The sequence below is a fragment of the Juglans regia genome, chromosome 12 (genome assembly GCF_001411555.2).
Source record: "Juglans regia cultivar Chandler chromosome 12, Walnut 2.0, whole genome shotgun sequence".
NCBI classification, from domain to species: Eukaryota; Viridiplantae; Streptophyta; class Magnoliopsida; order Fagales; family Juglandaceae; genus Juglans; species Juglans regia.
In genome coordinates this window covers 1,210,310-1,237,463 of record NC_049912.1, presented here as the reverse complement: position 1 = coordinate 1,237,463, position 27,154 = coordinate 1,210,310, and the positions used below count along the sequence as shown (strand labels likewise).

Sequence of the window (27,154 nt, the reverse complement as noted above, 5' to 3'; positions counted from 1 at the left end):
TTCGTACAAATCATTTATATTTTTTATATATCTTAAGACTTGGTTTTCAATCTAACAATCGACCTAACCAAAGTGAGAAGACAGGCCGCTAACAACACCACCAAATATAACCAAATCGAAGTACGTAAACATATTAAAAAGGGAAAAACAAAAAGTCAATCCCAGAACAAGTTGGTCTGCTTTTGTTTAATTAATGGGCTTTGTTTTTACTTAATTTCATTTCACCAAATTAAAAAATAATCAAAGCCAATCAAGAGCTGGTGGGGGGAAATCATATCGAGCAAGCTGACGTTGATGTTTGGTTACTTTGGCAACTCTGGTTTGGTTTCTCTTAACCCTGAATCCTGATAAACAAATTAACAAAACCATATCTGAATAATTAATTAGGTTGAACATTGCCGCACCGAACAACCAACCACCTGAGCCCACTGCTTCAACCTTGTCTTCACATTCTGCGGATCATCACCTTCACCAGTTTCCGATCGATTTTCCCAAGGAAACGAAAATAGAAAAAAGACAGAAGATTCAGCTTCGTAAAAATATATGTTTATGAGGATATCCAATATATATATATATATATATATGCAAGCTGCAAATATATAGCTAAATGTCTGAGCCTTCATGCACACGGGTCAGACCGGCCAGAATGATGTTGGACTTTAACGTACGTGTAATAACTAATAAACAACTTTGATGAGAAGATAGACGATAAGAAAAACCTAACTTTCAGGTTTAAAATATTATGCTGATAGGCATTTAGAGCACTGGCATATATCTTCTTATCAACCTAATAAACAACGTTGATGAGAAAAGATACACAATAAGAAAACAATAAACAACGTTGATCATGAGAAGATACACAATAAGAAAAATCTAACTTTAAAATTTGAAAGAAATATATATCGAATAATCTGTATTAGAGTAATCAAATAATAAAGACTGAACTATGAACTACAGTATTTATAAGTGTTTCTTTATATTTAAAGATATAAAGAAATATTTTATTCTAAAAAATAAGACTCAATTATTTTGATATTTTATTTTAAAAATAAGCCCAACTAATAGTTGAGAAATAGATTAAAAAAAATTAAAGAAAAATTAAATTATTAATTAACGTATAATTAATATAGTTACAAAATATAAAAAGATAAATAAAAAGTTTTAATAATAAAATAATATTATATTATTATTTTTACTAATACGATTTTGATTTTATGAAAGATATATATTTTAAATTTTTAATTAAATTTTAAAGATGACTTTGAATCGATGAAGCCAATGTTCTTGCCTCTTGTGTGCAGAAATAGAAGCTGAAAATATGGATATATATATATATATATATATATATATATATATATATATATATATATATATATATATACACACTTACCAGCGGCGCCAAAGAGGGTGTTGCTACCGAGGGGAGACGGAGTAGATTCGCGCTCGGACGCCGTGGAAGAAGACGGCACTGTGGTGGTTGACTTAGAGACGGTGTCGTTGTAGTGCTTGTTGACGGCGTGGTAAAGGCCAAGAGCAGGCAAAGTGTCGGATAAGCGTTGATCCATCTCGGGCGAAGACGAGTCGTCGAAGCCGAAACCCAATTCGATGCAGGCCTTGAGTTCGTCGAGATCCTCATCGGTCACGCTCTTGCTCCGGCGATTCTTGCTGCTTCCTTTGCGCCGAAGCCACGCCTGTTCGCGGAAGGCGTCCGGGGACCATGAATGCTGCTTGTACAGCGGAGATATCATCGTCCGAGGCTGCGGTGGTTGCGATTGTTCAAGTGGTGGCGGTGGCGCGGGGGGCAGAGACATGGGGGCGCAGACCTCGAGCACAGCCCCGGGGGTGGGCATGCGCGGAGGTCGGAGGACGTACCACACGGAGAGAGCTAAGACTATTTCCTTATAATTAAGGTGAAATTCGGCATTGGGGATATTATCATTTATGGTGGAGTGGTAGTGTGGTTGGTCCCAGTCGTCATGACTTTTTCTTTAGCCTTTTTTTTTTTTTTTTTCAAGTTTTCTTGTCTTACCTTCTTTTTATTTTCTTCATGTCTTTAACTTGTGTTTGGCAAGAAAATTTGGGAAACATTTAAATTCATTTATCTGTCGGGAAAATTGGTTGTACATATATCTACAATGAGTCACAACAATGCGTAGCTAAAATTCAGAAAATGATAAACACCAAGAAAAAATAAAGAGTGACTTGCATCATAACGATTGTAGAAATTCTTAATTAATTTAATATTGCTAGAAGGTTCCAAGTTGTTAGTTTCTCAAGTTGATTTAGATATCTTTTTTTTTTTATATAGTAACGGATCTCATTCTATTCATCGAAGGAGGACACACAAAATTGACTTAAAATAATAAGTCAATTACAAACGTTAGTAATTTTTCAGTACACTTTCTTGATTGACATAGTCTAATCCAGACAGCTAATCACTAAAGATCGAAGTCTAAGAGATTGCACATCTCTGTCCATGACAAAGTTTACAATAACTAAATAACAAAACTCCATATCCGACTAGACGGAATATGGAAAAACCAACCCCAACATCACCGCCTAAGTGGAGGGGGGACAACACTTTTCGGACCTAAGTCCGACGGGACAATTTCAAACCCAAAAGCCAAAACCAGTTCAGAAAATTTACTTTAAAAAAAATCTAATTTAGAATTATGGCGTGCAAATTTTCTCTTAAATAAAAATTAGCAGAGAAAACTATAAAATTCAAACCCAAAGGCCAAAACCAGTTCAGAGTATGGGCCATGAAATTAAGTCCATCACATTCAGGCTGCCAACCAAAATTCAAAGATGGATGATCCATATATCCCAAAGTAGACCCACCCACCCAAGAATGAGGCGAGGGTGTCCATCTTTATCCAACCCAATTACATTGAAATTGGAGGGCAGAAAAGCGCAAAGAAATGTTATGGTACTAATGATCATGCATCCATATTCTATTGGGATGAGCTTTTGTCCCTTTAATTTGCTTAGATTAGATGCTCTGTCTATAATTGATAATGACTCACCTATTCATCAAAGAAATATAGCATCCATTGCAAGGTATTTTCCGCAGAAAAGAGAATGATAAGCGAAAAATACAAGGAAACGTACAAGCAAAACAAAAAAAGAAGGTAGAAAAGTGACGTTGCAAACCACCTGAACAGTGCTTGATACCTGTAGGTGGGTGCACTTGAGAGGAGGGGACCTAAGAGCAACTGTTTCATGATGTGATGAAAGCAAGGCCATGGGGCTTTTCCATTTTGTCCTACACTATATTATCATTTGATCCATCTCAACCCACATAACCTCCAAAAACTCGTGATATATAAGAAAGAGGAATGATATCTATGGTAATAGAGTGAACAAGCATTAATTGTGCACTCTTTAAAAAAAAAAGGAGTAAATATAGAATATACATAAAAAAATTAATTTTTTTAATAATAGATTTTTTTTTTTTTAAAAGAATGCACAGAAATTACATAATCCATAACTGTATTTAGTATTACTTAAATTGAAACTTTGAGCTACAATTTACAATATATACGAATATTTGGCAGCCACTGACCATGGAGGGTAGGGGGCCTCTGAAGCGAACTATAATGGTTTAACGAGACAGAGCACCATAACTAGAGACTGAAAGAGATGGAAATCCTAACAAAATCTGCAAACCTAGCTAGCTGCGGGGTACGTACTCCTAATCTTGTGTGAGAATTTGAGAAAATTATAATAATTAGATGAGAGGAATTGATATAAGTTGTGAAAACAAACTATGCCTAATCTTTTGCCGCTCTTTGGCATTGCTTGAAGCGCAAGGGATCGGATCTATGTAGGCTTCTAGCTTCTTTTAAAGCTAAAGTGCAAAACCCATCATCAAACTCAGCATCTAAAACCTGATCACTTTATTCCCAATCCTTATTGCACGCACGCAGTACCTTATGTCTCCACGAAAAGCGATGCGATACTCCCCCCCACTCGAACCTTTACTTATACCTGCGGCCTACCTATTTCATATTGGGAGATGAAGTATCCTATAAATTATTGTGTACACCACACGAGGGGCCGCTCATCGACTTTATAGCTCACTTTAAGTACTGCTCAACAAGTGGGACGTTAAATTTTAATAGAATCCATTTTTAATCGGGAAAATGTTGGGGGAGATCGATGAAGTACACCACCTTTTTAATTATCTCACTGAATTGAATTGACTAATTTAAAAAAAAATGACATAAACCTTATAGTATTTAATGTTTTCTGTCCAAGATTGTCAGATGGTGTGGACTTTACATGAGTATTTAATGTCCCATATATAATCTTTATAATAATCTGTATTTGACCATCCAATTCAATAAGGTAATTGGAGAGGATTGCAATCGACTAAGTTCGATATGATCAAGATTTGTTCAAGTTCTTGCCCACCGGTATTTACGTGGGTCATGACTTGCTAGCTTCATAATGGCTGTGGCTAGGCATGATATAAGGCAGTACTGTACCTTCTCTCTAATTTAAATCACTTAGCCGAGAGATTCCACCATCTTTTGCCCTATTAATTTGATTATTAGTCTAAAGCTAGCACATTTTTTTTTTATAGTACAAGTCTTTTAGCAAAAGAACCTGCAACAACGATTGCTTGGCTAGCTCTTCTAGCCCTTTTGATTTTTCAAGGAGTAAATGATGAGGCCTAATTTATCTCTAATTTGAGAATATTATACAATGAATACATCAATATATATATATATATATATGTTCTTTATGTACAATTATATATGCAGATCATGTTAAGCTTTACCAACCCAATATTCCTAGAAACCTAGCTAGCTAAAAAACCCACATATATATTTTTAAGAAAGCATTAAATATGATAGAAGGTAAGTGATCAATCACATGGGTGGTCATGTATCCTTCATGATTAATGATATTCAATCCAAGAGTCACGATGTTATATATATATATATATATATATATATATATATATATATATATATAAGATTATAAGTAGGTTAGATCCTTACCCTACAAAATGATTTTATTCTTCTAAGCATGCATGCATGCGTTTTATCTTTATAATCGCTTCTATATATATATGTTATATATATTATATGATCATTATAATCATCCCGCCCGGCCGATCAATACAAAATTCTCTTCACTTCTTTCTTTGTTTTGATCTCTCGGCCTTCTGAACTAGTGCAGCCGTAAAAACGTAAGTTTTATTTGTCTTTGATCTTTTGAGTTTCCTATATATATGAGACCAAATCATGATAAATTCTACAAAGAACGTCTAGCTAGGATGAACTTTATAGCCCACAACATGATCAATTCCCTTTTTCTTTCATCGAAATAAGATCATATCTAGGCATGATCTATATAGAGAATACTGCGCGCATGGTAAAGTTGTTTCTTTGGACAGGTCATATTCATTATTCGTTCATTTAATTTTAAGCAATAATATTTCCAAACTCCCTCCTCCCATTATTAATAAAGCTGGGTAGGTATAACGTACTTGTGTGTGTGTGTTTGTGTGCTTCTTTTAATAGGGCACCTAACCCAATTTATGATGAAAGCATACATATCGATCACATCCTGCCATTTTCCTAGATGTCCCTAGCTAGCTAGTCTGCCAAGGGAAAGAGGACTCATGAAAGTTGGACTAATCAGAGTTTAAGGGAACATAAGTGTTGGATTGGGGAAGACAAGATCGAAAGCATTAATGTTGCGCGCCCACTACGTACGTCCACTGAGAGATTATAAATACATTCATGATGATCGGCTGGCAATTTTTGATGTTATAAAATATTGGACCCCCACTTTGCCTACCAGTTCCAAACACAAGACAATGGCATATCTACGAATAGGTATATGGAGTGTGCCCAACTGGTTCCTCGTTGACACAACCGTATGTGACTTTTCCTAGAATTTTGTTGCTTCTGATTTGGATTGCTGAGACCATGCTGTTTCGTTCATGCATTCACCCAACAAATCCCAATCCCATTTTCTTTGCTCGTGTTTTGAGTTAATGCATCATGCTACTTGTTCCATCCAAGATCCCACCAATCTAACCCATGCAACCCCCCCACCCACACACACACGCATCACATATAGATCATGGGCAGCTATGATTAGATTACTAGGATAAGAGTCATGCTTGAGACTTAGATATGTAGAGCTTAGTAATGCTACTTTTCATTCTAAATTTTATTATTGCCAAACAGATCGATTGATTTGATATTTTAAATCGATTCGTAATTTAAATTGAAAACTATTTAAAATCTGGAGTATCTTTCGATATCATGTCAATTGGCATATCAATACCTAAAACTAAATGCAATTTAAAATTTTGGTTTGTATGTCATGTGTGGCCATGTGTAAGCCTCATCAGAAGTTCTAACAAGTCATTCGTTTGCAATAGGATTGGTGTCCAAGTTCCTTCCAAACTAATCAGACATTGCAAGTAGACAATTTGTTTAATGAGATCAATTGCGTTACTCAACCAACTATTACTAATTTGCTATTACATAAGTTTCATTGTCATTCTTATCAAAATATGCATGACAACGAAATCGATGATGAGGGGTATCTTACACCCCGACCTAATTATTATAATCATTAAATAAATAAAAAAAATTATATTTTAATGTATCATATGAAATTATATTAATTTATAAATTTATTTTTATAAAATACTTTTATAGTTAGAACACTTTCTCACTCAAAAATCACACTTTCTCCAACCAAAGATATAATATCTAAGATATATTTCAAGGCGACTGATTTCACATGCATGTTACCTTCTTTTTATAGTACTTTCTAAGTCAATAACTCAAATGGGAGGGGAAAAAAAAGAAAAAACCAGGTCAACCCGACATCTAAAAGCATTAAAAATTGTAAACTTATTTTAATAATTTTGGTGAATATCAAATTCAAAATCACGTGGTCAGCTCAGAAGTGGCCCTTAATTACTTTCGATTGATGTTTGATTACAATTATTAATCAGTGTACGAAACTATATAACAACTTCGATCTTTTTTCAGTGCATATATGGATTATCATCAGTAAATTCTAAGCTCTCTATAAGAAGTTCTAATCCCTCTTTTATATATATATATATATTTGTAAACAGAAATGTATAAATTTTCAAAATTATTATTGATCTATCTATTTTTTTATATATATATTTTTTAATTAGATCACATTATTTTGGTGATGATGATAAATACAAGTATTGTGATATGTGATTGATGTGACATGTGTCAACATCTCTACCGTATATTTTTTTTTGAAAGACATGATATGTCCACCATATTAACAATGTTACGCAAATATTAATTTCGAAATGATATTGAATACGATAACCTTGATGATTAACCTTGAAGAGAAATCATCTAACTTATTCGATTGATGTTTGAAGCCAAAACAAAACAAATTCCTCGAGATTCAAACAATAGCCAACAAATAGGGTGTCAACATGCATATACAAATGATCTTAACATCTTATATTTAAATCTGTTTACTACATTGTTAATTGAAATTATAACTGTGATATTCCATTTTGATAACTGATAATAAAAGCTAGTATATATATATATGAGATCTCGCTTTATTGAAAAATGAAAAAGTTTTACCATTATAAGACTTTAATTATATCATTGATTAGTTATTTTAAAATACAGATTATTTGACTTATTTAAAATCAAAATAAGATATATTTTGATACTTGAGTGCCCCTTGTTATGCTTTCAATTCTTGAAAAACATTAATAAGAAGGTGATGTGTGTAGATTGTAGTTCCAACCTCTCAACCATCAAATATGAGAGCAAGCAATACGCATGGACGCTCGGGCAGCCCGTGATTGTCATTTTATTTAATTATTTATTTTGCATCACAAAGTAGAAAATGGGTTTTCCTTTCCTAAATGAAATGTAAAAAATAAAGATAAAGAAAAAGAAAAGTAGAAGTAGAAGTAGAAGAAAAGTAGTAATTAATTAACGTTAAGAGTACAACAATGGGGGCATGATGATTGCTGGCACTTTGCCTTTTATCTCTGCTGTCTACCAAATACATTATAATTACTTATGGGGCCATATATTTACCCCCATACCAGACAGACACTTACTTAACCTCATTAAGTTCTGATTGATTGGATTAAGGAGCTCAAGACAAAAATGTTAGTCTGGCCACCTTAATTTTCGCAACACGTTTAGAAAGTAAAACAAATTACCAACATTTTAAACCATATTTACCTTGTCACTCAGTTGCTGTCATGATGTAAATAATGTTGTAATATATATATATCAAGAGCGCTGTTAATATATTTTATTTTTATTCTTTACTTTTAAAAAATATTTTAATAATATTTAAATAAAGATTTTAAAAAAATGAAAATAAATTAACGGTTACGTCCAACCAAAAGACTCGGACGACCATCTAATAGAGCTGGACAACGAACTAGCAGGATCTGTATTAATAATACTTACATCTTCACGAATATTGCAAAAAGTTTTATTATATATTATTTTTTCATATAATTTTTATTATACTCTATTTATGTATAATTTTTTTTATTAATAATTAATTAATCTTTATTTTTTAAATGATATGATTTTTTATAAGTAAATTAAATAATAAAGTATAATGTATATAGGAGGCTGACATACGGACAATAAAATCAGATCTAAATCACAAAAACCTTTTTGTCACCGTAAAAGAGCCGTTGTTCAACGACTGAATTGTGAGCATTTACTTTACTAGTACTTTACTTCAGGGTTCTATTAGTCATTATGTTAAAACTCCAAGGGTAATTTAGAGAGTCTACTTGAACGTTTCTTTCCGAAGCTCAAGATAATTCTTGAAGTGTATGTGGGCTCCACTCTTACCACAACAGCTATAAATATCGCAAAGCTTCCTTTCTTCATTCACGCCGAATTTTCTCAGAAAATCAGTCCTCAGTTCCCACACTTTTTCCTCGTTTCAACTTCAACCCGCACCACACGTTACAATTCATTCACATACATTACCATCCTGTCAAGAAGACTGACCCCCTTCCCCATTAAGCTCTGAGTTTCCCGGTACCGAATCTTTGGGCATTAACGGAAGCTGGTACGGTAGAAGAGCAAACTCTTTCTATCTTCTCTTTTCAACGACAATGGTCGACGTTGACCGGAGAATGACCGGTCTGAATCCGGCCCATTTAGCCGGTCTCCGCCGTCTCTCTGCTCGAGCCGCTGCGCCTTCTCCAGCCACGTCCCTTCCTGTTCGCAACGGTCTCATTTCGTTCTCTTCTCTAGCCGACAAGGTCATAACCCATCTTCAGAATTCGGGGATCCAGGTACAGCACGGGCTCTCCGACGCTGAGTTTGCCCGTGCAGAAGCAGAGTTCGGCTTCGCATTCCCCCCTGACCTCCGAGCCGTACTCTCTGCCGGTTTCCCCGTAGGCCCCGGATTTCCTGACTGGCGCGCCGCGGGAGCTCGGTTCCATCTTCGCTTTTCGCTCGACCTTCCCATCGCCGCTATTTCCTTCCAGATTGCTAGGAACACTCTTTGGTCCAAGTCCTGGGGCCTCAGACCGTCCGACCCGGAAAAGGCTTTACGGGTTGCCCGGAATGCCCTCAAGAGAGCTCCCCTCTTGATTCCGATCTTCAACCATTGCTACATTCCTTGCAACCCGTGTTTAGCTGGAAACCCGATTTTCTTCGTGGACGAGAACCGTATCTTCTGTTGCGGTTTGGATCTTTCGGATTTCTTCGAGCGTGAATCTCTCTTCCGCAGCTCCCAGTCGGATCCTCAGATTCTCAAAAGGCAAAGATCCGTGAGCGAGAAATCGGCCGGGTCGTCCTCGTATTTCCCACGCAGAAGCCTGGACACGGGTCTGGGGTCCACAGGAGCGAGGACGCCAAGATGGGTAGAATTCTGGAGCGACGCCGCGTTCGATCGTCGCAGGAGAAACTCATCTTCGTCGTCGAGTTCATCCCCGGAGCGGTTCTTCGACATGCCCAGGTCCGAAATTCCGGAATGGGTGGAGGGGTATATGGAGCAAATAGGATCCGTTTTGAGAGCCGGGGGATGGAGCGAGACGGATATATCGGAAATCGTCCAAGTCTCGTCTTCCGGATTCTTCGAGGGAGGAGAAATGGTTTTACTAGATAACCAAGCGGTTCTCGATGCCCTGCTTTTGAAAGCGGATCGGTTCTCCGATTCCCTCCGAAAAGCCGGATGGAGCGCAGAAGAGGTCTCGGATGCGTTGGGTTTCGATTTTCGACCGGAGAAGGAGAGGAAACCGGTTAAGAAGCTGTCTCCGGAGCTCGCGGAAAGAATAGGGAAACTGGCTGAATCGGTTTACCGGTCATGAGGCATCGAGAATGGAGAATTTTATTTTTTGAGAGAAAAAAAATCAAAACCTCGGGGAAAGGCAATGTTGTACTATGAAACATAGCGTCTAAAACTATCAAACTGTTCAAATTGCATCGTTAGTCATATATAAATAAAATAAAATAAAAAATAAAATATTTTTAAATTTTATATTCCTTTTGAGTTGGTGTCTACAGCTCATTCTTTACAAAAAAAATTTATAGTTAATTTGTTGTTTGGTATGGAATATTGTGGAGCTGAATTGGGGGGGCTCTTGTTTCTATAATTGCACGTGTGTATTTGTAGAATAAACCGAAGCTTTATCAGGTCCTCCCCCATTGTCGGAATTTGAACTCAGATTAAAAGAAAAGAAAAATACTTGGCGATGGTGGTGCTTTCTTCTCGGCTATAGTGGTGAGTTTGTGTTGTAGATAGAGAGAGCACAAGGGTTGGGGTGAGAAACTGGGTTTTTCTCCCCCCTTTGCTTTTTAATTTGGATTCTCGTGTTGGCAATGGCAAATTAAAAGGAAATAATAATAATAATAGTTCTAAGAAAGTAATTGAAGGCACGGATATATAATTAGTTTTAGGTAGTGTTTGGATGTTGAAGTGAATTGAGTTGAGTTGAGTTGAGATGATAAAATATTGTTAGAATATTATTTTTTAATATTATTATTATTTTGAGATTTGAAAAAGTTGAATTATTTATTATATTTTGTATTAAAATTTGAAAAAGTTGTAATGATGAGTTGAGATGAGTTGAGATGATTTTGAAAACCAAACAAAGCCTTAAAGGCTTGTTTGGAGATTAAGATAGTTTGTGAATAGTAATGTAGTTTGAGTTTAGAGTCGGTTTAGATTGAGAGATGATAATTTTTACTATTATTCATAAACTATTTCAATTCATCTCATTTTTAAATTTAAACAGAATAAAATATTATAAAATTTAAATATTTTTGTTTGGAGATTTGAAAAAATTAAATTATTTTTTATTTTAAAATTTAAAAAAATTGTAATAATATTTAAAAAAATTGTAATAATTAATTTTAAAATATTTATATTTAAATTATATTTAGAAATTAAATAAGATGAAAATTTTGAAAGGAGTGCTTATTCATTGGAAGTGGAGAAAAGAAGATATGGGAGGGAGGCTATGCAGGAGAGAGAGAGAGATGACACAGAAACTTCTCCCCGGTTTAGCTTTAGAGAGACAGAACAACGAGGTGGTGTTTGCTTTATTTTCGGTTGTTTGGGGGGTGAGAAAGTGGATTTGGATGGATGTCTAGGGTGTAGTTTAAGCCTAAGGTGGTGGTTGTGGATTGGAATCATGTCAGGTGGGGTCCAAAGATGAGAGATCCGTACCTGAGTGAGTTTTGGGAGAGAGGCTACAAAAGTGTTGGGGCCTTTCACAGCTTTTGGAACACTAGTTTTTTCATTTGTAACCTGATTCGTTGTTTTGGAGTGGATTTGAGTTTGGAGTGGTACTTTGGTGACTTTCTAGTTGTTTTGATTTGGTTTGTTTTTATTTTTGAACACGTTTGGGGAGACATCTTGTGCAGGACCACATGTGATGGAGCGTGGGGGAGCTGTACACATAGAGAGAGCGAGAGAGAGAGTTGCTATTAATATAAACTTTAATTATAATATATAAAGAGAAAAGCTAATCCTACGATTCATCCCGATAATTTTTTTTTTAAACTTTTTTATTTGGTGAATAAAAAAATATTTTTTAATGATATTTTAATTTTTTATTCAAAAATATTTAAAAATATAAAAAGATAAAGTGTGTGCAACTATCGCCTATTTTGTATTCTTTTTTAAATAATAGTTATTATTATTAATATTATTTTAGATAGATTTTAAATTTATTTGCTTTTTAATTTTTATAAAATATATACGCTTGGTATAATAAGACATCCTGGTGCAAAATAATTGAGCCTGACAAAACGACCTTACAAAAGAAGCCCAAAATAAATAAACGAATAAAAGTCTACATTAAGAGCATTTTTATTGGATTAGCTAAAAGTTAAATTCAATGAGAATTTAGTTATTAGGTCAGTAAATTACTCACATTGAATTAGCTATATTCCAAATATTTAGAATATAGCTACAGTAATATCCAAACTAATTTCTAAATTTAGAACACACTATTCATTCATCAAATCCCTTTTATATTATTTCTTTCTCTCTCATTTTAATATCAATTATTTCTCTCTCCATTTTAAATGACAATTGAAAAAATATAATTAGAATATAATTACTAATTAATATATAATATTATGAATAGTAAAATATGATAAAATAAAATAAATTTATAATTAAAAAATTTTCAAAATTATTAATTACTCATTACTATATAATGAATAAATGGATAATCCAATTTAGAGATTTGATGTGAATAGTCAAAATTAAATTCATCTTATATTATTTTATTGTCATATAATGAAAAAATAGCTATTCCAATATAAAAATTTATGTGAATGTAATAGTTAAATGCTAAATTCATCTTGTATTCATAAAAAATATAATTTAACTTTAACTAATCTAATAAAAGTGCTCTAACAATAAATATACCTCAACGGTCCAGACTCCAGAGCCACCACCAGAACCTGAACTCACCGTTACTCATGTCACGTGCGTATCCACCGCCTGCATTCATCTCCTCTCCTTCAAGTGTGTATACACTATACACCCGTCACCTCTGGCACATGCAAGGCGGCATATGATATCTCGTCTCGTTTCATTTCTGACAGATTTAAATATGGGTATGGGCTTAGTTCTGAGAAATGTTTTGGATTTTGAATTTAGAATTTAAAAAATATGTCGAATAAAATTTGTTTTTACTGAATGATTAAAAATAATATTAAATTTTTTTTATTTTTTTAAAAAAATATTTATAATAATTAAAAAAATACATAAAAAACAAAATAAAAAAATAAAAAAAACATATACTGTTTAAAATATTTTTTAAATCTCAAATTCGAAACGTAGCAGTACTCTTAGCTTTTATAAAGCCTGCAATCCTCTTTGACTTTAACCAAATATCACCCCGTAAGCAGTTTGAGTAGTAATAATGTTACTTATATTACGCATGCACGGCGCAATTTTTTTTTTTAAATATATATATATATTATAACTTTTCTATTTCTAGTCCCATATTGTAATTTGTAACAGCTTTTTACAACATCAACCTCTTCGGTCCCTCAAATCGACCATGAAAAGGAACAAATACATACATAATATTACATATACAACTCCAGAAGCTCAAACATCTCAGTCACATGGCTGAGACTGAGCGAGGATGTACGTAGAACAACTGCAGAACACCGAAACGCATAGTGAAGCACCGGATAAGATGCCTCGCGGTGGGGACTGGTGAGGATTAATCAAGGGTTTGTCTTTTGTGTGGGGAGGTTACCAATGAGGAGCAAGGGTGGTGGTGGGGAAGTTTGTCTGAGAAAGAGTCAGCGTTCTGATATCACCCCCATGAATGCATGAAATCTAATCGGCAAGAGGGGCCGGGTGTCTAGTGGGGGGATGCTACTTTTGTCATGCAAAGGAAGACAGGAGCAGCTGGTTTGGAAGTTAATGTGATAGATACGGGTGGAAATTCAAAGCTTTTAACGACATTTTAAGATCAGGACTTGGGATCGATGGCGACCATTCACGTCACGTACGTTGATATTAGGGGGAGGAGGAGTACTCATGTCTTGGACTCTTGTGCCGTTGCTGCTGCAATCTCTGCTTTGTTTTTTTTTTTTTACATTCTAATTGGGCTAAGTGCTGCATTGTCAATGGAGTCATATGGTTTGGTATCAAGTCTTTATCACTTGGTGATAATCCAAAATATTCACGCATGTTGAAAGAAAGAAAGAAAGAGAAACAATAAACCAAATTAATATTCGTACCTCAATAGGTGATGCCTCGTTTGTGAAATGACGAACATTAATGCTTATAATTGTGTTGTATGCACAATAATGTATACAAATCTGGGTAGGTGATGAGGTGGGAGTCCACATGATGAGTGCATTTTGGAAATTTAATATTTTCCCATAAAATTAGAAGATGATCGTCTTAATTATAAGCTTGTTACTTCTTAGATAAAAAAGAAAATTCAGTAGATGTTGATCTTTATCAGAAATAGAACTAAAAAGTTTCAGTAGTACTAATTATTAATATATATAGAAACTATAAGACCTTTAATTAATAGCTAGATTTTTCAACATGAGCTACCAAAAACTTTATGCGAAATCACTACTTGTCCAAAAATTCTGTAAAATTACTAATTATCCCAAAAACTTAACTGATAGAAAGAGATATATTTAATTATTTGTATTATATTATTTACACTTTCATCTCATTATTACCATGAAGCTGCAAGGTGCTTTAAATAGCAGAATCGTGTTTAATTAACACTGCATTGGAAAGTTTTATTATGATCCCCCACAATTTGGGTCGGGGACAAAGCTAGTCCCAAGTCCTGTACAATTTTTGTTTTTGGTTTCTGAGGTTCGTCCATTGATCAAGCCTATGAGATAGACACAACTGGGGCTGCATGCCTTGATCTCCATTTCCCTCAAGTGGACTTTAGTTCTTGTCTCAATAAATTTAGCTGTCCACATCTGGCTCCACTCCTAGATATCTAATGGCACTGAGCCAGATCTCAATGTCATAGAGGTTGAGATAAATCTTTTGAAGGCTAAAAACAAAAACATTAATAAGAACTGTGAGACCAGTGAACCTTTTTTTGGCTATATGTAACTGATCCTCTTGCACTTTCTTTAAGGGAAATGAAGTTGACATAACATGTCTCTATCATAAGAAAAAAAGGGGATGCATATATATGTGTATATATATATATATATATATATATATATATATATTTCATGTACAATTCTCCAAAATGCAGCAGATCATTGAAATTCCAGTTCCACTCTGAATAAACGCTGCACAATTTCTTGTGCAAACTAAAAAAGGAACTAGATTTTTCTTATTGTGTGGAGTATTACACTCTCCGCAATCTTTGGAGAAGATCTCATCACCTTAACCCGAAATGTTGCCTGCATATTTTAGACAATGCCAAGAACCGGAGCATATCATTCCAATAAAAATAAAAAAAACATGGTCACATTGGTGGAATCTAAACATCAGAATTATGTAATTAAAATGTCACACAGATTTGTTGAAGGGTTGTGTATTGGGCCGGAGTGGGCCAAGGCAGCAGTATGGGTTTCAAAGAGTAGGGGAACTGGACACCAAAAGGAGTAAAAGGGCTGGACTCTCTCATTTATGTTTTCGGCTTTAGTTGTTTTGTTATTTGCTTTATTTTAGCTATAGTGTATCTGTATGAACTGAAGGCCTATAATGGCCCACGAGGTAGTTTATGTTTCTGTTAGTTGCTTATTTTCTGATTGATTGGCACACTCGGAGGTCCGTAGCATGTGACCCTTGATGGTTATTAGTGGGAACGCTATGCTATTGTCAATTGCTGAATGATATTACAGAAATCTTTCACTCTCTTTTCTCTCTCTAATTCCACTCACCCTCAAAGTAAGAACTTTATTTTCTTCCTATTTCCATATACAATTATGTGTGTTACAATTCTGGTATCAGAGATTTAGATCTAAAAGTAGCTACTTTTTCAGAATGGCAGAAGGGACGAGGATGAACCAACTCCAGGAAGGCTTGGGGGCGTTAAAAGAATCCACTGAGGTGCAATTCAAGAGTGTAGAAACTGAGATCCTTGGGTTGTAGAGTCAAGTACAGGATGGTTTGGCTACCCTTACAAGGGCTATAGAATCTCAATTCAAGACTGTGGAAACTGAGATCCTTGGGATGAAGAGACAGTTTGACTCAGTAGTTCATCAGCTTGTTGCATTGACAATGGAGATGCAGAGAAGGAACTAGGATGCTTCCTGTGGGGAGACTTCTTTGATTTCTCACCACCTGCAGAAAGAACAGCACCAAGAGTCAGGAAATGAGTCTTTCCCAGGTCATTACGTATAGACTTTCCTAATTTTTGTGGGGAGGACCCAGGTGGATGGCTATATAAGGCTAACCACTTCTTAATTACTTACTACAACACACTGTCTTAGCAGAAATTGAGGCTAGCCTCATTTTATATGGAAGACCAAGCCCTGATAGGTTTCAGGACTTGGAGGAAACAGGAAATCTGGGCAAGTGGGAAGAATTTTCAAAGGCAATCCTGACTAGGTTTGGCCCCAACTCCTATAATGACCTTATGGAGGCCCTCACTAGACTCAAACGGAATGGTACAATAGAAGAATACAAATCTAAGTTTGAGGCACTGTCTAATAAGCTTCGAGGTTTGTCTGAATCCTATAAACTCAATTGCGTCTTGAGTGGGTTGAAAGATGACATTTGACTCCCAATAAGAATGTTCACCCAAATAATTTACTCTACTTATAACCACTGGGATTTAAGGTGCAAGACACTCATTTTTCTATTGATGTGCATGTTCTAGTACTTGCACGTTGTGACGTGGTGCTAGGGGTGCAGTGGTTGAGAGGCTTAGGCTCTATTCTCTAAAATTCCAGCATGAAAGGAAAATTGTACAACTAAGGGGGTTGAGCCCTTCTCAGGGAATTGAAGAAGGGGGCATTAACAAGCACAACAAGTTCGAAAAGGGAAGGTTATAGTTGCAATTGGTTGAAGAGGAATCGAGTGAACAGAATGGATCAATACCTAAACCTGTCCGGCCAAGAGTTGCTCAGCCAATATTCAGATGTGTTTGGAGTGCCAAAAGGGTTGCCACCCCACATAACACATGACCACCCTATTAACCTCTAAAGTTACAAGTGTATGTTACATAATTTTCAAATCATGGAAGTTTTTTCTTATAAAGCCACATCGTCCACTCTCCAATTGTATTATCATTAAATTAATGGTTAATTGCAAAATCAAAACTTGGATTGCTCACGTTTTTACAAATCAAAGCCATAGTTTTCAACTTTCATAACAATACAAAATATGTAAAAAATAAATTTTAAAGTAAAAAATATTTGAAAAAAATCTAAATAAAATCATAAAAGTATATGATAAAATCTAAATAAAATCATAAAAGTATATGATAAAATCTAAAAATTCTAAAATGAATTCTAAAAAAAAATCTAAACTTTAATATAAACACACACACATATCTAAAAGGTTAAGAATATCTGAAGAATATATGCCACGAGGACTATCAACACCACCAGGTGGCTCTTTGTGAAACCCATACCACTCCATCTTTCCTGCACCCACATCCGTGGAAACGAAGTATATGTTTGTCCCAGAAATACTCTGTACCTGCAGCAAGAAAATGAAGAGCAAACATGTGACTCAAATAAAAGAAACATACCCTAGGCAAGGGATCATTCATGAGGAAGTCATACAATTGACAATATTGTACATTCTAGATTTTATCTAAACATGATGATGAGTGTACGTACGTGCTTCATTCACTACAAGAAAATTGCTTATTTGTAACTATTTAATTCTAGCGAAATGACTATTTACAGTCAAAATAAGACTGTTTTGATCACAAATAACGTTTTCGCTGCAATTAAATGGCCATAAAAGCCCATTTTTCTTGTAGTGATTGTCGGCTAAGAGCCATGCAGTAGTAGTCATGCTATTGCTAGCTAATTAATTATATTTTATAAATTCAAAATTATGGAATTTCCATGACAATTGATCATGTTCTATACAAACATCATCTCCTTTTCTTGTGAAGGTCGACAATCTTTTGCAAGCAACAATGTACGTAGAAAAAGCTGGCAAGAGAAAAAATAGCATCATCGATCATGTATTAATCATGTTGGGTTGGCACTTTATTCTTCTAATATCGACGTTGTATTCCAGTTTTATTAAAAAAACAACAATTTGTCCGTTTCCAGTGAGGATTTATATGATATAGCAATCATATAATTGGTTTTTTTTTTAATCATATAATTGGTTTGAAATGCGATTGAATGGACTTTTGTTGCTTTTTACTCATTATTTACAATCCGTCTTATCTCATATCTACTTAAAAAATAATTACATTCTACTAAATTTAAAATTATTCTTAATTTTAAAAGTGATTAAAAATATATTTTTAGATTTAAATTATAAATTTAAATTTAATAAATATGATTATAATTTACTAATGGTGTATACTATATAAATAAGTTTAACAAATTATAATATATATTTATATATATAATTTATAAAATATAAATTATCTAATATATATATAAACATGAAAGCGGGGCAGGGCGGGACGGGATGGGACGGAGTGGGGCACTCCCGTCCCCGCTAGGGGCGCTCGGGGGCGGGGTGCCGTTTCTCCGTCCCTCTCCTATTGTCGGGCATGTTGATGACGTTAGTACGTAGGGACCAGGTGTTCCTTATGAGGCTCTCTTCCTGTTAAATCCCACGTGGCTTTTTCGTTTTGTTTTTTCCTCCGGGCATCAGAAACATTGCATGTTGTTGTTCAGACGAGCTGGTACTTATATGAGCGGTACTGAACTTGTCTGGATTACAGTTTCATGATGGGAAAAAATTGTAAAAGAGTAATGATATTTTATTATTATTTTACTATTTATTTAAAAAAAATCAATGTGATCGCATCCCTTTATTTAAAATTCAAATTTTATGTAATTATCCTTCATTTAAATTAGAATTATAAAAAGAATTGAAAGTGAGTAAGAACAACCATGTTAGAGAAAAACGTGATTAAACTCACGGGAGTGAATGAGACTTGTATTTCTAAATGAATGGTTATTATGTACAATAAGAGGACCTATTAATAAGGAAAAATTAGGCCAAGTATACAAGATCTTCTAATTAAAGAAGTATTCTAATCAAATATACATCATAATTCCCCTCAAACTCTAGATGATGGAGCCGACTAATTGAGTTTGAAAACAAGATTATTAAGGCGATCAGGTAGATGAGATTTCGTGAAAATGCCAACAAGCTGGTCTTTAGAGGAGATGGAGCAAAGAAGCAAGGTGCCTTGATGAAAATGACACATAATGAAGTGACAATTAATCTCGATATGTTACGCACATGGAAAACATCATTATGAACAATCTGTATGGCACTTTGATTATCACAATAAATGGGAGAACAAGTTGTTTGAAGGGCACCCATATTTATCAAAAGCCAACGTAACCATAAAAGCTCAGATGTAGTGTCAGCAAAAGCAATATACTCTGGTTCTGTACTAAGTTGAACAACAAAAGGTTACTTCTTACTACGTCAAGAAATTAGAGAAGTCTCTAGTAAGAAGCTATAGCTGATAGTAGATCGACGATCAGTGGAATCTCCAGCCCAGTCAGCATTAGAATAAGCTGAAACTCAAGAGACAAGTGTGAGGAAAAATGAAGTCCATGGAACAAACTTCCCTTGATACAATTCAAGATATGAAGAACGGTAGCATAATAGGTAGATTGGAGAGCACTTAGAAGTTGGCCAACCAAATGTACTGCATAGGAAATATCTGGTCGAGTAATAATAAGATAAATAAAAGTACCGATTAGCTCCCTATAGAGAGTAGCATCGAAAATAGGCTTACCATATGTGGCAAAGAGGTTAACATTGATCTCAAGAGGGTTGTTGACAATTTTGTTGTCAATCAAACCAGTCTGAGAAAGCAAATTAGAAGTATATTTAGATTGAGTAAGGTAATGAACATCTTTACCAAAAGTAACCTTAAGTCCAAGAAAGTAGTTGAGTCTACCCAAATCCTTCATCTCAAACTTCTGACTCAAAAAGGTTTGAAAACTTTGTATTCTAGAAATATCATTCCCATGATAATCATGTCATCAACACATAAAATGATGATGATAATACCCACATCAGTGGCCATAGAAACAATGCAGAGTCATAGGTGCCAAGCAACCACATAATCAAATTTGGCAAACCAGGCACGAGGGGTGCTTGCTTGAGATCATAAAGAGCATAACGAAGACAGTAAACTTTGCGAGGAGGATGCCCAAAGCTAGGTGGAGGTTGCGTATATATTTCTTTAAAACAAATCACCATTCAAAAATGTATTCTTGACATTTATCTGAAATAATTACCATCTACGAACTATAGTAACTGTAAGCAAAGATTTAATAAGTAAATAGTGTAACAGATGCATAAATTTCCTCATAGTCAATACTGTATTCTTGGGCAAAACCCTTGGCAATAAGGTGAGGCTTGTATCGCTCCACTAATTCATTTGCACGAATTTTAATTTTGTATACCCAATTGCATCCAACTGCAAATTTTTCTTGAGGCAAATCCACTAGGTCCCAAGTATGAGTTCTGGTGAATACATTTAATTCATCAAACATAATTTTTTACCTAAAAAGGTCAAAACTAGCTTCGCGATAAGTTCAAGGTTCATGGAAAGCAACAAGGGTATAAAAACAATGATAATCTTGGAGGTGTATGGGAGGTGCTCTTACCCAACTACACTGATAAGGTTCAAATACCTAGAGAACTCTGGGACATATGATGCAATTGGAGGATCAACAGACTCATCAGGCGTATCGGGAATGGTCGTAGAAAGAAGTCATATGAGGAGATGGATGGCTTTACAATGAAGATAGAGACTGAATCGATGGAGATATAAGTGAAAATAGGGGAATATTGCAAAGGTGAAGAAGAGAAACGGGAAAGACTAGTAAACATTCTTTGTTCCAAGAATGTCATATGAAGAGAAACACAAATACGTATAGTGATGGGATCATAACAATGATAGTCTTTTACTAAAATGTTATAACCAAGAAAACAATATAACTGAGAATGTGATTCAAATTTGGTGCATTCATGTGGAGAAGTAACAAAACAAATGCACCCAAGAACATGAAGTAATGAGTAATTAGGGATTTTCCTATAGAGAAGCTCAAAAGGAGTTTTGTTGTGAATCGTTTGTAAGGAAATCCGATTGGTAGTGCATAAAGAAGTGACAACAACTTCACCCAAAAATATTTCAAGAACAGAGGCAAAGACAAGAAGAGTGCTTTCAGTATCTAAGATATGAATGTATTTTCTTTTAGCCCGTCCATTCTACTGAAAAATATAGAAACAAGAGTGTTCGAAAATTATACCATGTTGGGATAAATGGTCTAGAAAAGATTTTTCATTATACTTTAAGGCATTATCTGAACAGAATATTTTGATGAAAGAATAAAATTGAGTTTGAATCATTTTGTGATGGTCTTTTTTATAAATATTTGCAAATTTAGATCGATGTTGTAAAAAATATATCAAAGTATAACGAGAAGAATTATCTACAAAAATAATTTGGCGAGGGCTGAATCTTGTGGTGGGCCGTGGTGGCATGTGTGAAGGCGGATGGATTGAGTCTTTCATAGATCAAACGATCTGTACGTGCAAATTTGATTTTGAAATTTGATTTCAAAACAAGTAGCGATGAAGGTTGGAAAGCATCAAGTAGCAAGAGGCTCATAAAAAAAATGTTGAAAGAATTGTGCAAACGAGAAATTCTATTTATCATCCATACTAAATGAGCAAATAGTTTTCATTTCGTTTCGTTATGGTAGTGTCGTTGGAAGTCTTCAGTACCTTGCTTTTACTCATCCTGATATTTCTTTTGCTGTCAACAAAGTTTGCCAGTTTATGCATTGTCCACGCACGTCTCATTGGCAAGCAATTAAAAGAATACTTCGGTATCTTCGTTCAACTACTACCTTCGCCCTTTGTTTTTCTCTTGTTTCCTCTCCTAAGCTATTAGCCTTCTCTGATGCTGATTGGGCTGGTTGGCTTGATGACCGGAAGTCTACCGGTAGTTTTTGTATCTTTTTTGGTTCACATTTAATTGCATGGGATTTTAAAAAGCAACCCACGATTGCTCGTTCTTCAACTGAAGCTGAATACAAGTCTGTCACCAACACTGTTTGTGAATTATTATGGTTACAATCTCTTTTTCGAGAATTAGAAATTTGTCTTGCTGATCCTCCTACTCTACTATGTGATAATATAGGTGCTACTTATCTTTCTGTAAATCCTAATTTGTAGATAAAACACTAATTTTAATTGAATGGACTGAAATAGTTGCGTTCTAGTCCAATTTGTTGGGAGTTTCCTGTCAACCTCATCGGCATTACATCAAGCACCAAACGTTTTTACGGTCGTCACTACAACGCTTCCATGACGCCAAAAGAACGTCTGGAAGGACTGTACTACATCGATGTCGGTCGGGTTGTATATTCACTTCATATTAATCTCTCTAACTTCTACGACATCTACCATGAATCAGAGTCTGCTATATCATTTATTATTGCCTAGCTTGTCCTTCCTTGGGAAAATATGGAACTTTTAATTTCACACGTTATGATAACCAAAGCAACCACAACAGATTCCCAGAAAGAGGGTGAAAATTTATTTGTGCATGGATTTACAAACATATAATCAACAGTACTATTATATATGGGTTAATTGTAAAATCAAAACTAAATTATGTTTTTTTTTATTAGGGGTAAGTCTTTTACAAACGTTTAAAAAAATAAAATTTATTATGAAAAATTAATTTTTTTCATATAAATTATATATATATATTTTAACTTTTTAAATAAAATTACGCGAAAATTGAAGGTGTATAAATCAGGCAGCCGCACAACTACTACCCATGTGTCTTTAATCTTTATCCTTCTGACTGAAGTGCTTACACGCGCTTTTCCAAACAAACCAAGCGGTTCATTAATCAGGTGCAGGAGTGCTCTAGCAATAAGAATCTACAAAAATATTTTATATTCTATTTTATAATAAAAATAATTTTATAAATTAATAAATCATATTAAAATATATTAATATATGAAATTACTTTTATATATTTGATCCAATGCATTGTAATCCTCGAAAATATGTATCACTTGTATTAGCAGTTTTTTGGGTTACTGTAAGCGATTTTGTATATTAATACGTGTATTCATTCAACGTGATTGGTTAAAAAATAAATTTTATTAAAAATAGTACTAATTTGAATTTAAAATATAAAGACAACGATATTAATATGCAGATTGATACGTAAATTTGTAAACTTGTTTGTACATAATAAAACTCTAATACAAATAACATAGTACAAGCAAACAATAACTTTGTCCATCTGTTGGAAAAGGATTGAAAACCATAATTAGCAGTAGATTAGCTATTAAAGCTTATGACTATGCTGTCCAAACCCGTTCGTTTTTTATTTTATATTTATATGAACTTCGTCGACTTCGGTTTCTGAGATGATTCTTTGGTTTGATCCAAAATCTGGCGTTATACGGCCAAGGCCTCTTCAAACGGATTGGAGTGGTCCAAATTCAATCAAGGCTAAGAACAGTAATAGGATTGCTACCCCAACACAACTATGTGAAAAACTACAGCTGTTTTTTAGAAGTCGCATATGAAATCATGCCCAACTTAAATTTGTTCTCTTTTCAACAACATTTGTTTTTTAAATGTTCTTTTGTTTTTTTACAGTGAGCTGAGCTTACAGGACAGGACCTGCTTCACTGTTAAGCCTAGAAACCAGAGCTGAAATCAGAAAACCATGAAGAAAGCCTCTGTTTCTTCCCACAATTTGGGTGTATTGCAAACCCCGAGAGCTCCTAGTAGGCGTGATGAAAATGCTGGGGGCCATAAGGGTTGGAGCTCTGAACGACTATTATTGCCAGGTAAAAGCAGCCAGAGGCATCTAAGTGCTGCATCTCTGATGCCATTCAATACCCGAAGGGCATTGCCTTCAAAGTGGGAGGATGCCGAGAGGTGGATTTATAGCCCAGTTTCAGGACAGGGAATCGGTCAAATTTCACATTCCCAGACTCAAAAGCGGCCTAAATCCAAGAGTGATCCAATAATGCCTGCGGGGGTTGTGTGCTATGCGAATTATTCGCCTGCAATGGAGGGGCTTGAAGATGCCAGTACTATGAGGAGTTTCCTGGTGGGCTCTCCTTTGTCAGCTGGAGTATTGGATGCAGATGATGGTCTCTTTGTTCGATATGGTAAAGGTGATATAGGACAGTCTCATCTTGCGGATGCTAAGAACAGTGGGGTACAAATACAATCAGCTTCTTTACCCGAATGGTCGGAGTTGTTGTTGAGTGAGCCATCCTTGTCTGGCTCTCAAGGTATGTTCTTCCTTGTTGTTTTTGTTTTTATAGGGAAATTATAGAGAATGAATCCAGCCTGATTATGGTATTAGACTGTGGAGGAAGCCTTTGTGAATGCATAACCTGAAAGAAATCAACTTGAAGGAGAAATGTTCCACACCTTTTCCATTGATTAGTATACCTGTAAATCAGCTCTGTATGATATTCGAGGAAATAAATTAAAGACAAATAGCTGTTACAAGCAATAGAGCAAAGATCTTGGATTGAGTGATTGATATTAGCCATGACCAGATTCTTCTAAATTCTTTGAGCTGGCAGCACTCTTGGCTTGAGTCACAGATGATGCAGCAGTTGATGTAGGGCAATATAGGTGATCTAGTGCATTGATGTTTCATGGACATTCAACATCTAATCTACAATCAACTTTCTAAAATCACGTCGATCTAGGACAAGTTCATAGATTCAGGGCTGTAATAAAATTAAAGGGGATCCGGATAAAATTGAAGGGCGTCACCTACTACAGGTTTGGGATAAAACTGATCTCTGCTTGGAACCTGCCTAGAAGAAACAATAGAACTCACTCGAAAGGCTGTAACAGAGTTGGAATCTACTCCAATATTTTTGGCCATTTGAAGTTGAGATAATGACATCCTACAATGCTTGAACATAAAATAAATGAACTCATCGAAATACTAACTCAAACAAATTTGAGTATCAATTTTGTTGCCACAATAAATGTAACTCCTTATAACTGATATAATTTGATGAATGATTAACCTACTTAGAATTATTTATTTACATGTAAGCTTGTCTCTGTTGGGTCATATATACAGATGAGAAACTGGATGGAGCTGAGCAGACCATGGATTCTTGTGCGGTTTTGCGACAAGATATGGCTACCCAAGTGAGCCATAAGGGTGGCATCAACTCATCTCCAAGAGGTGTTTCTTCAACTCCATCGTTTCCATCTATATTGGAAACACATGGTGACAGTTCTGCAAAAGTAGAAGTCAGGAATGTGCAGGTTGACAAACCAGCCAAATTTATTAGTTGGTCTAAAAGAAAAATACCCAATACAACTCAGCAAAGGTCTCCATGTTTTAAAGATTTCAATAATGCTATGGAAGCTCAAGCTTCATCTTGGAATATCTCGGAGGCAGAAATTATGAGCACTTCAATGTACTTTTCCTATACATTATCTCTTGCAACTCTTCTGCAATCATCCTTAAGAAGTAATATTTCGTGTGGAGCCCAGCAACTTGAACGTTATCCTTCTGTTTCTAGGTTATTTATTGAGAAACATGCTCCCTTCATCGCAATGTTTGAAAGTTATAACTAGTCAAATTGAATTTTTGCCTTTTCTGTTTGGTAACAAACGGCAAAAAGTCTTCGTACCGAGAAATTTCCAATGGAGTGCCTGGACTTGTCCAAGAATTTCCCTGTATAATTGAAGTATTCAGTTGGTAACTATATGTTCCTATGCAAGAATTTCCCATTTCATTCTATTACCATGTGCAGGTTGCAAAGAGAGGAAGCCAAGATCGCTGCATGGGAAAAATCGCAGAAAGAAAAAGCTGAAGCAGCAATACGAAAACTTGAGGTGAATCATTTACAGCATTATAATTCTTATACTTGCTGAGCTACATGATTTTGCTCTTTCAACAGCGCCAAAAATGATTAGACGCTTTGGAGAAACCATTTCTAAGCATTATCTCTTCCTGTACCAAACTTCTTCGAGAATTGTTTAAAAACTCCAGTTCTTATTTGAAAATTTTCTGGTTCTTTTAGTCTTGATTTTACTGACTACAAAGCCCGGTTTAGGTGAAATTAAAAAAGAAGAGATCATCATCAATGGATAACATCTTAAACAAGCTGAGCATGGCAGAGATGAAGGCCCAGAAGATGAGAAGCGCAGTGTCAAACCACGAAGGATATCAGATTCCCAAGACTTCCCGCAAGGGTGTTTCCTTGAGAAAGCTTGTGCGAATGGGTTCCTTCCGGCGCTGCTTTACCTCCGGCCACGCCTTCTAAATCCTCATGACTCAGTGTTACAGTGTTGGTCTAATTTAGCCTTCGACCAGGTAATGCATGGAAATTTAGAGTCCGTTTCAGTCCTTAAGCAATTCAAAGAACTTTCTGGTATTGGTTTACTCGGGTAAACCGTCCATAAACTCAGAAAAGAAGGGTTGGAAACACAAACATGAAAATTTGGACTTCTTTTATGTGTCCCTCGTTGTCTATAGAACCCACAAAATAAGATATAAAGAACACTATCTTGTGATGCCTCTGACGTCCAGAATATTGACAGAACTCAAATGGTGGTGTTTTGCTGCAAGATCAACAATACAGTAGACGAGGCCACAATCTGAACGTACAGATAAGAGAAAACGATAGAAGAATATCGAGAGTTTGGTGATTCTAAATAACTAGTTCTCACCCATTTTAGTTCTTTATATTCTATAGACAAACCAAGAGAGAGAACAGTTTTAATGGAAGTATTACTCCAATAATTAAGCTGTTATGTTGCTTGCTTGCTAGACCAGAGGATGTAATGACTGGACCAGCCCAATTATGTGGATATACATATGGTCAAATTTCTAGCTAATTCACTTGATGAGTTAATCATTTGGTCATGCCACATCAGGGCCAGGGTGCGCGCATGCTATGCCCTCGAAGCCTGCTGCATGCAGTAGTAATTATGATGAGAAGAGATCAGT

At 35.2% G+C, this 27,154-nt stretch overlaps 3 protein-coding genes across 4 annotated transcripts; 2 read left to right on the top strand and 1 right to left on the bottom strand.

The window, feature by feature from the left end:
- Nucleotides 1-1,953, bottom strand: LOC108985743. 2 transcript variants are annotated; one of them, XM_018958165.2, is made up of 2 exons: nt 1,391-1,953; nt 1-466 (listed from the first exon to the last, which is right to left on the bottom strand). In XM_018958165.2, exons 1-2 carry the CDS (start codon nt 1,848-1,850, stop codon nt 384-386), a joined length of 543 nt encoding a protein of 180 aa, XP_018813710.1. In that variant the 5' UTR covers nt 1,851-1,953; the 3' UTR covers nt 1-383. The 2 variants fall into 2 exon arrangements, with proteins under 2 accessions (XP_018813710.1, XP_018813711.1); XM_018958166.2 differs by lacking the exon at nt 1-466 and adding an exon at nt 710-787 and having other exon boundaries at nt 1,391-1,918.
- Nucleotides 1,954-8,877: 6,924 nt separating this feature from the next.
- On the top strand, nt 8,878-10,507 carry LOC108985740. The gene has a single exon (XM_018958161.2). The coding sequence runs from the start codon at nt 9,140-9,142 to the stop codon at nt 10,340-10,342; it is 1,203 nt and encodes a 400-aa protein (XP_018813706.2). The 5' UTR covers nt 8,878-9,139; the 3' UTR covers nt 10,343-10,507.
- Nucleotides 10,508-23,878: 13,371 nt separating this feature from the next.
- LOC108985748 lies at nt 23,879-26,468 on the top strand. Its single transcript, XM_018958171.2, has 4 exons — nt 23,879-24,455; nt 25,271-25,616; nt 25,956-26,037; nt 26,259-26,468. The coding sequence occupies exons 1-4, from the start codon at nt 23,879-23,881 to the stop codon at nt 26,466-26,468; spliced, it is 1,215 nt and encodes a 404-aa protein (XP_018813716.1).
- The last annotated feature ends 686 nt before the right edge of the window (nt 26,469-27,154 follow it).

Coding starts and splice junctions, on each gene's coding strand:
- LOC108985743 (XM_018958165.2), bottom strand. CDS start 1,850: ATGCCCACCCCCGGGGCTGTGCTCGAGGTCTGCGCCCCCATGTCTCTG. Junction 467..1,390: donor CACCCTCTTTGGCGCCGCTG/GTAAGTGTGTAT, acceptor AAACTGGTGAAG/GTGATGATCCGCAGAATGTG.
- LOC108985740 (XM_018958161.2), top strand. CDS start 9,140: ATGGTCGACGTTGACCGGAGAATGACCGGTCTGAATCCGGCCCATTTA.
- LOC108985748 (XM_018958171.2), top strand. CDS start 23,879: ATGAAGAAAGCCTCTGTTTCTTCCCACAATTTGGGTGTATTGCAAACC. Junction 25,617..25,955: donor GAAATTATGAGCACTTCAAT/GTACTTTTCCTA, acceptor TACCATGTGCAG/GTTGCAAAGAGAGGAAGCCA. Junction 26,038..26,258: donor CAGCAATACGAAAACTTGAG/GTGAATCATTTA, acceptor AGCCCGGTTTAG/GTGAAATTAAAAAAGAAGAG.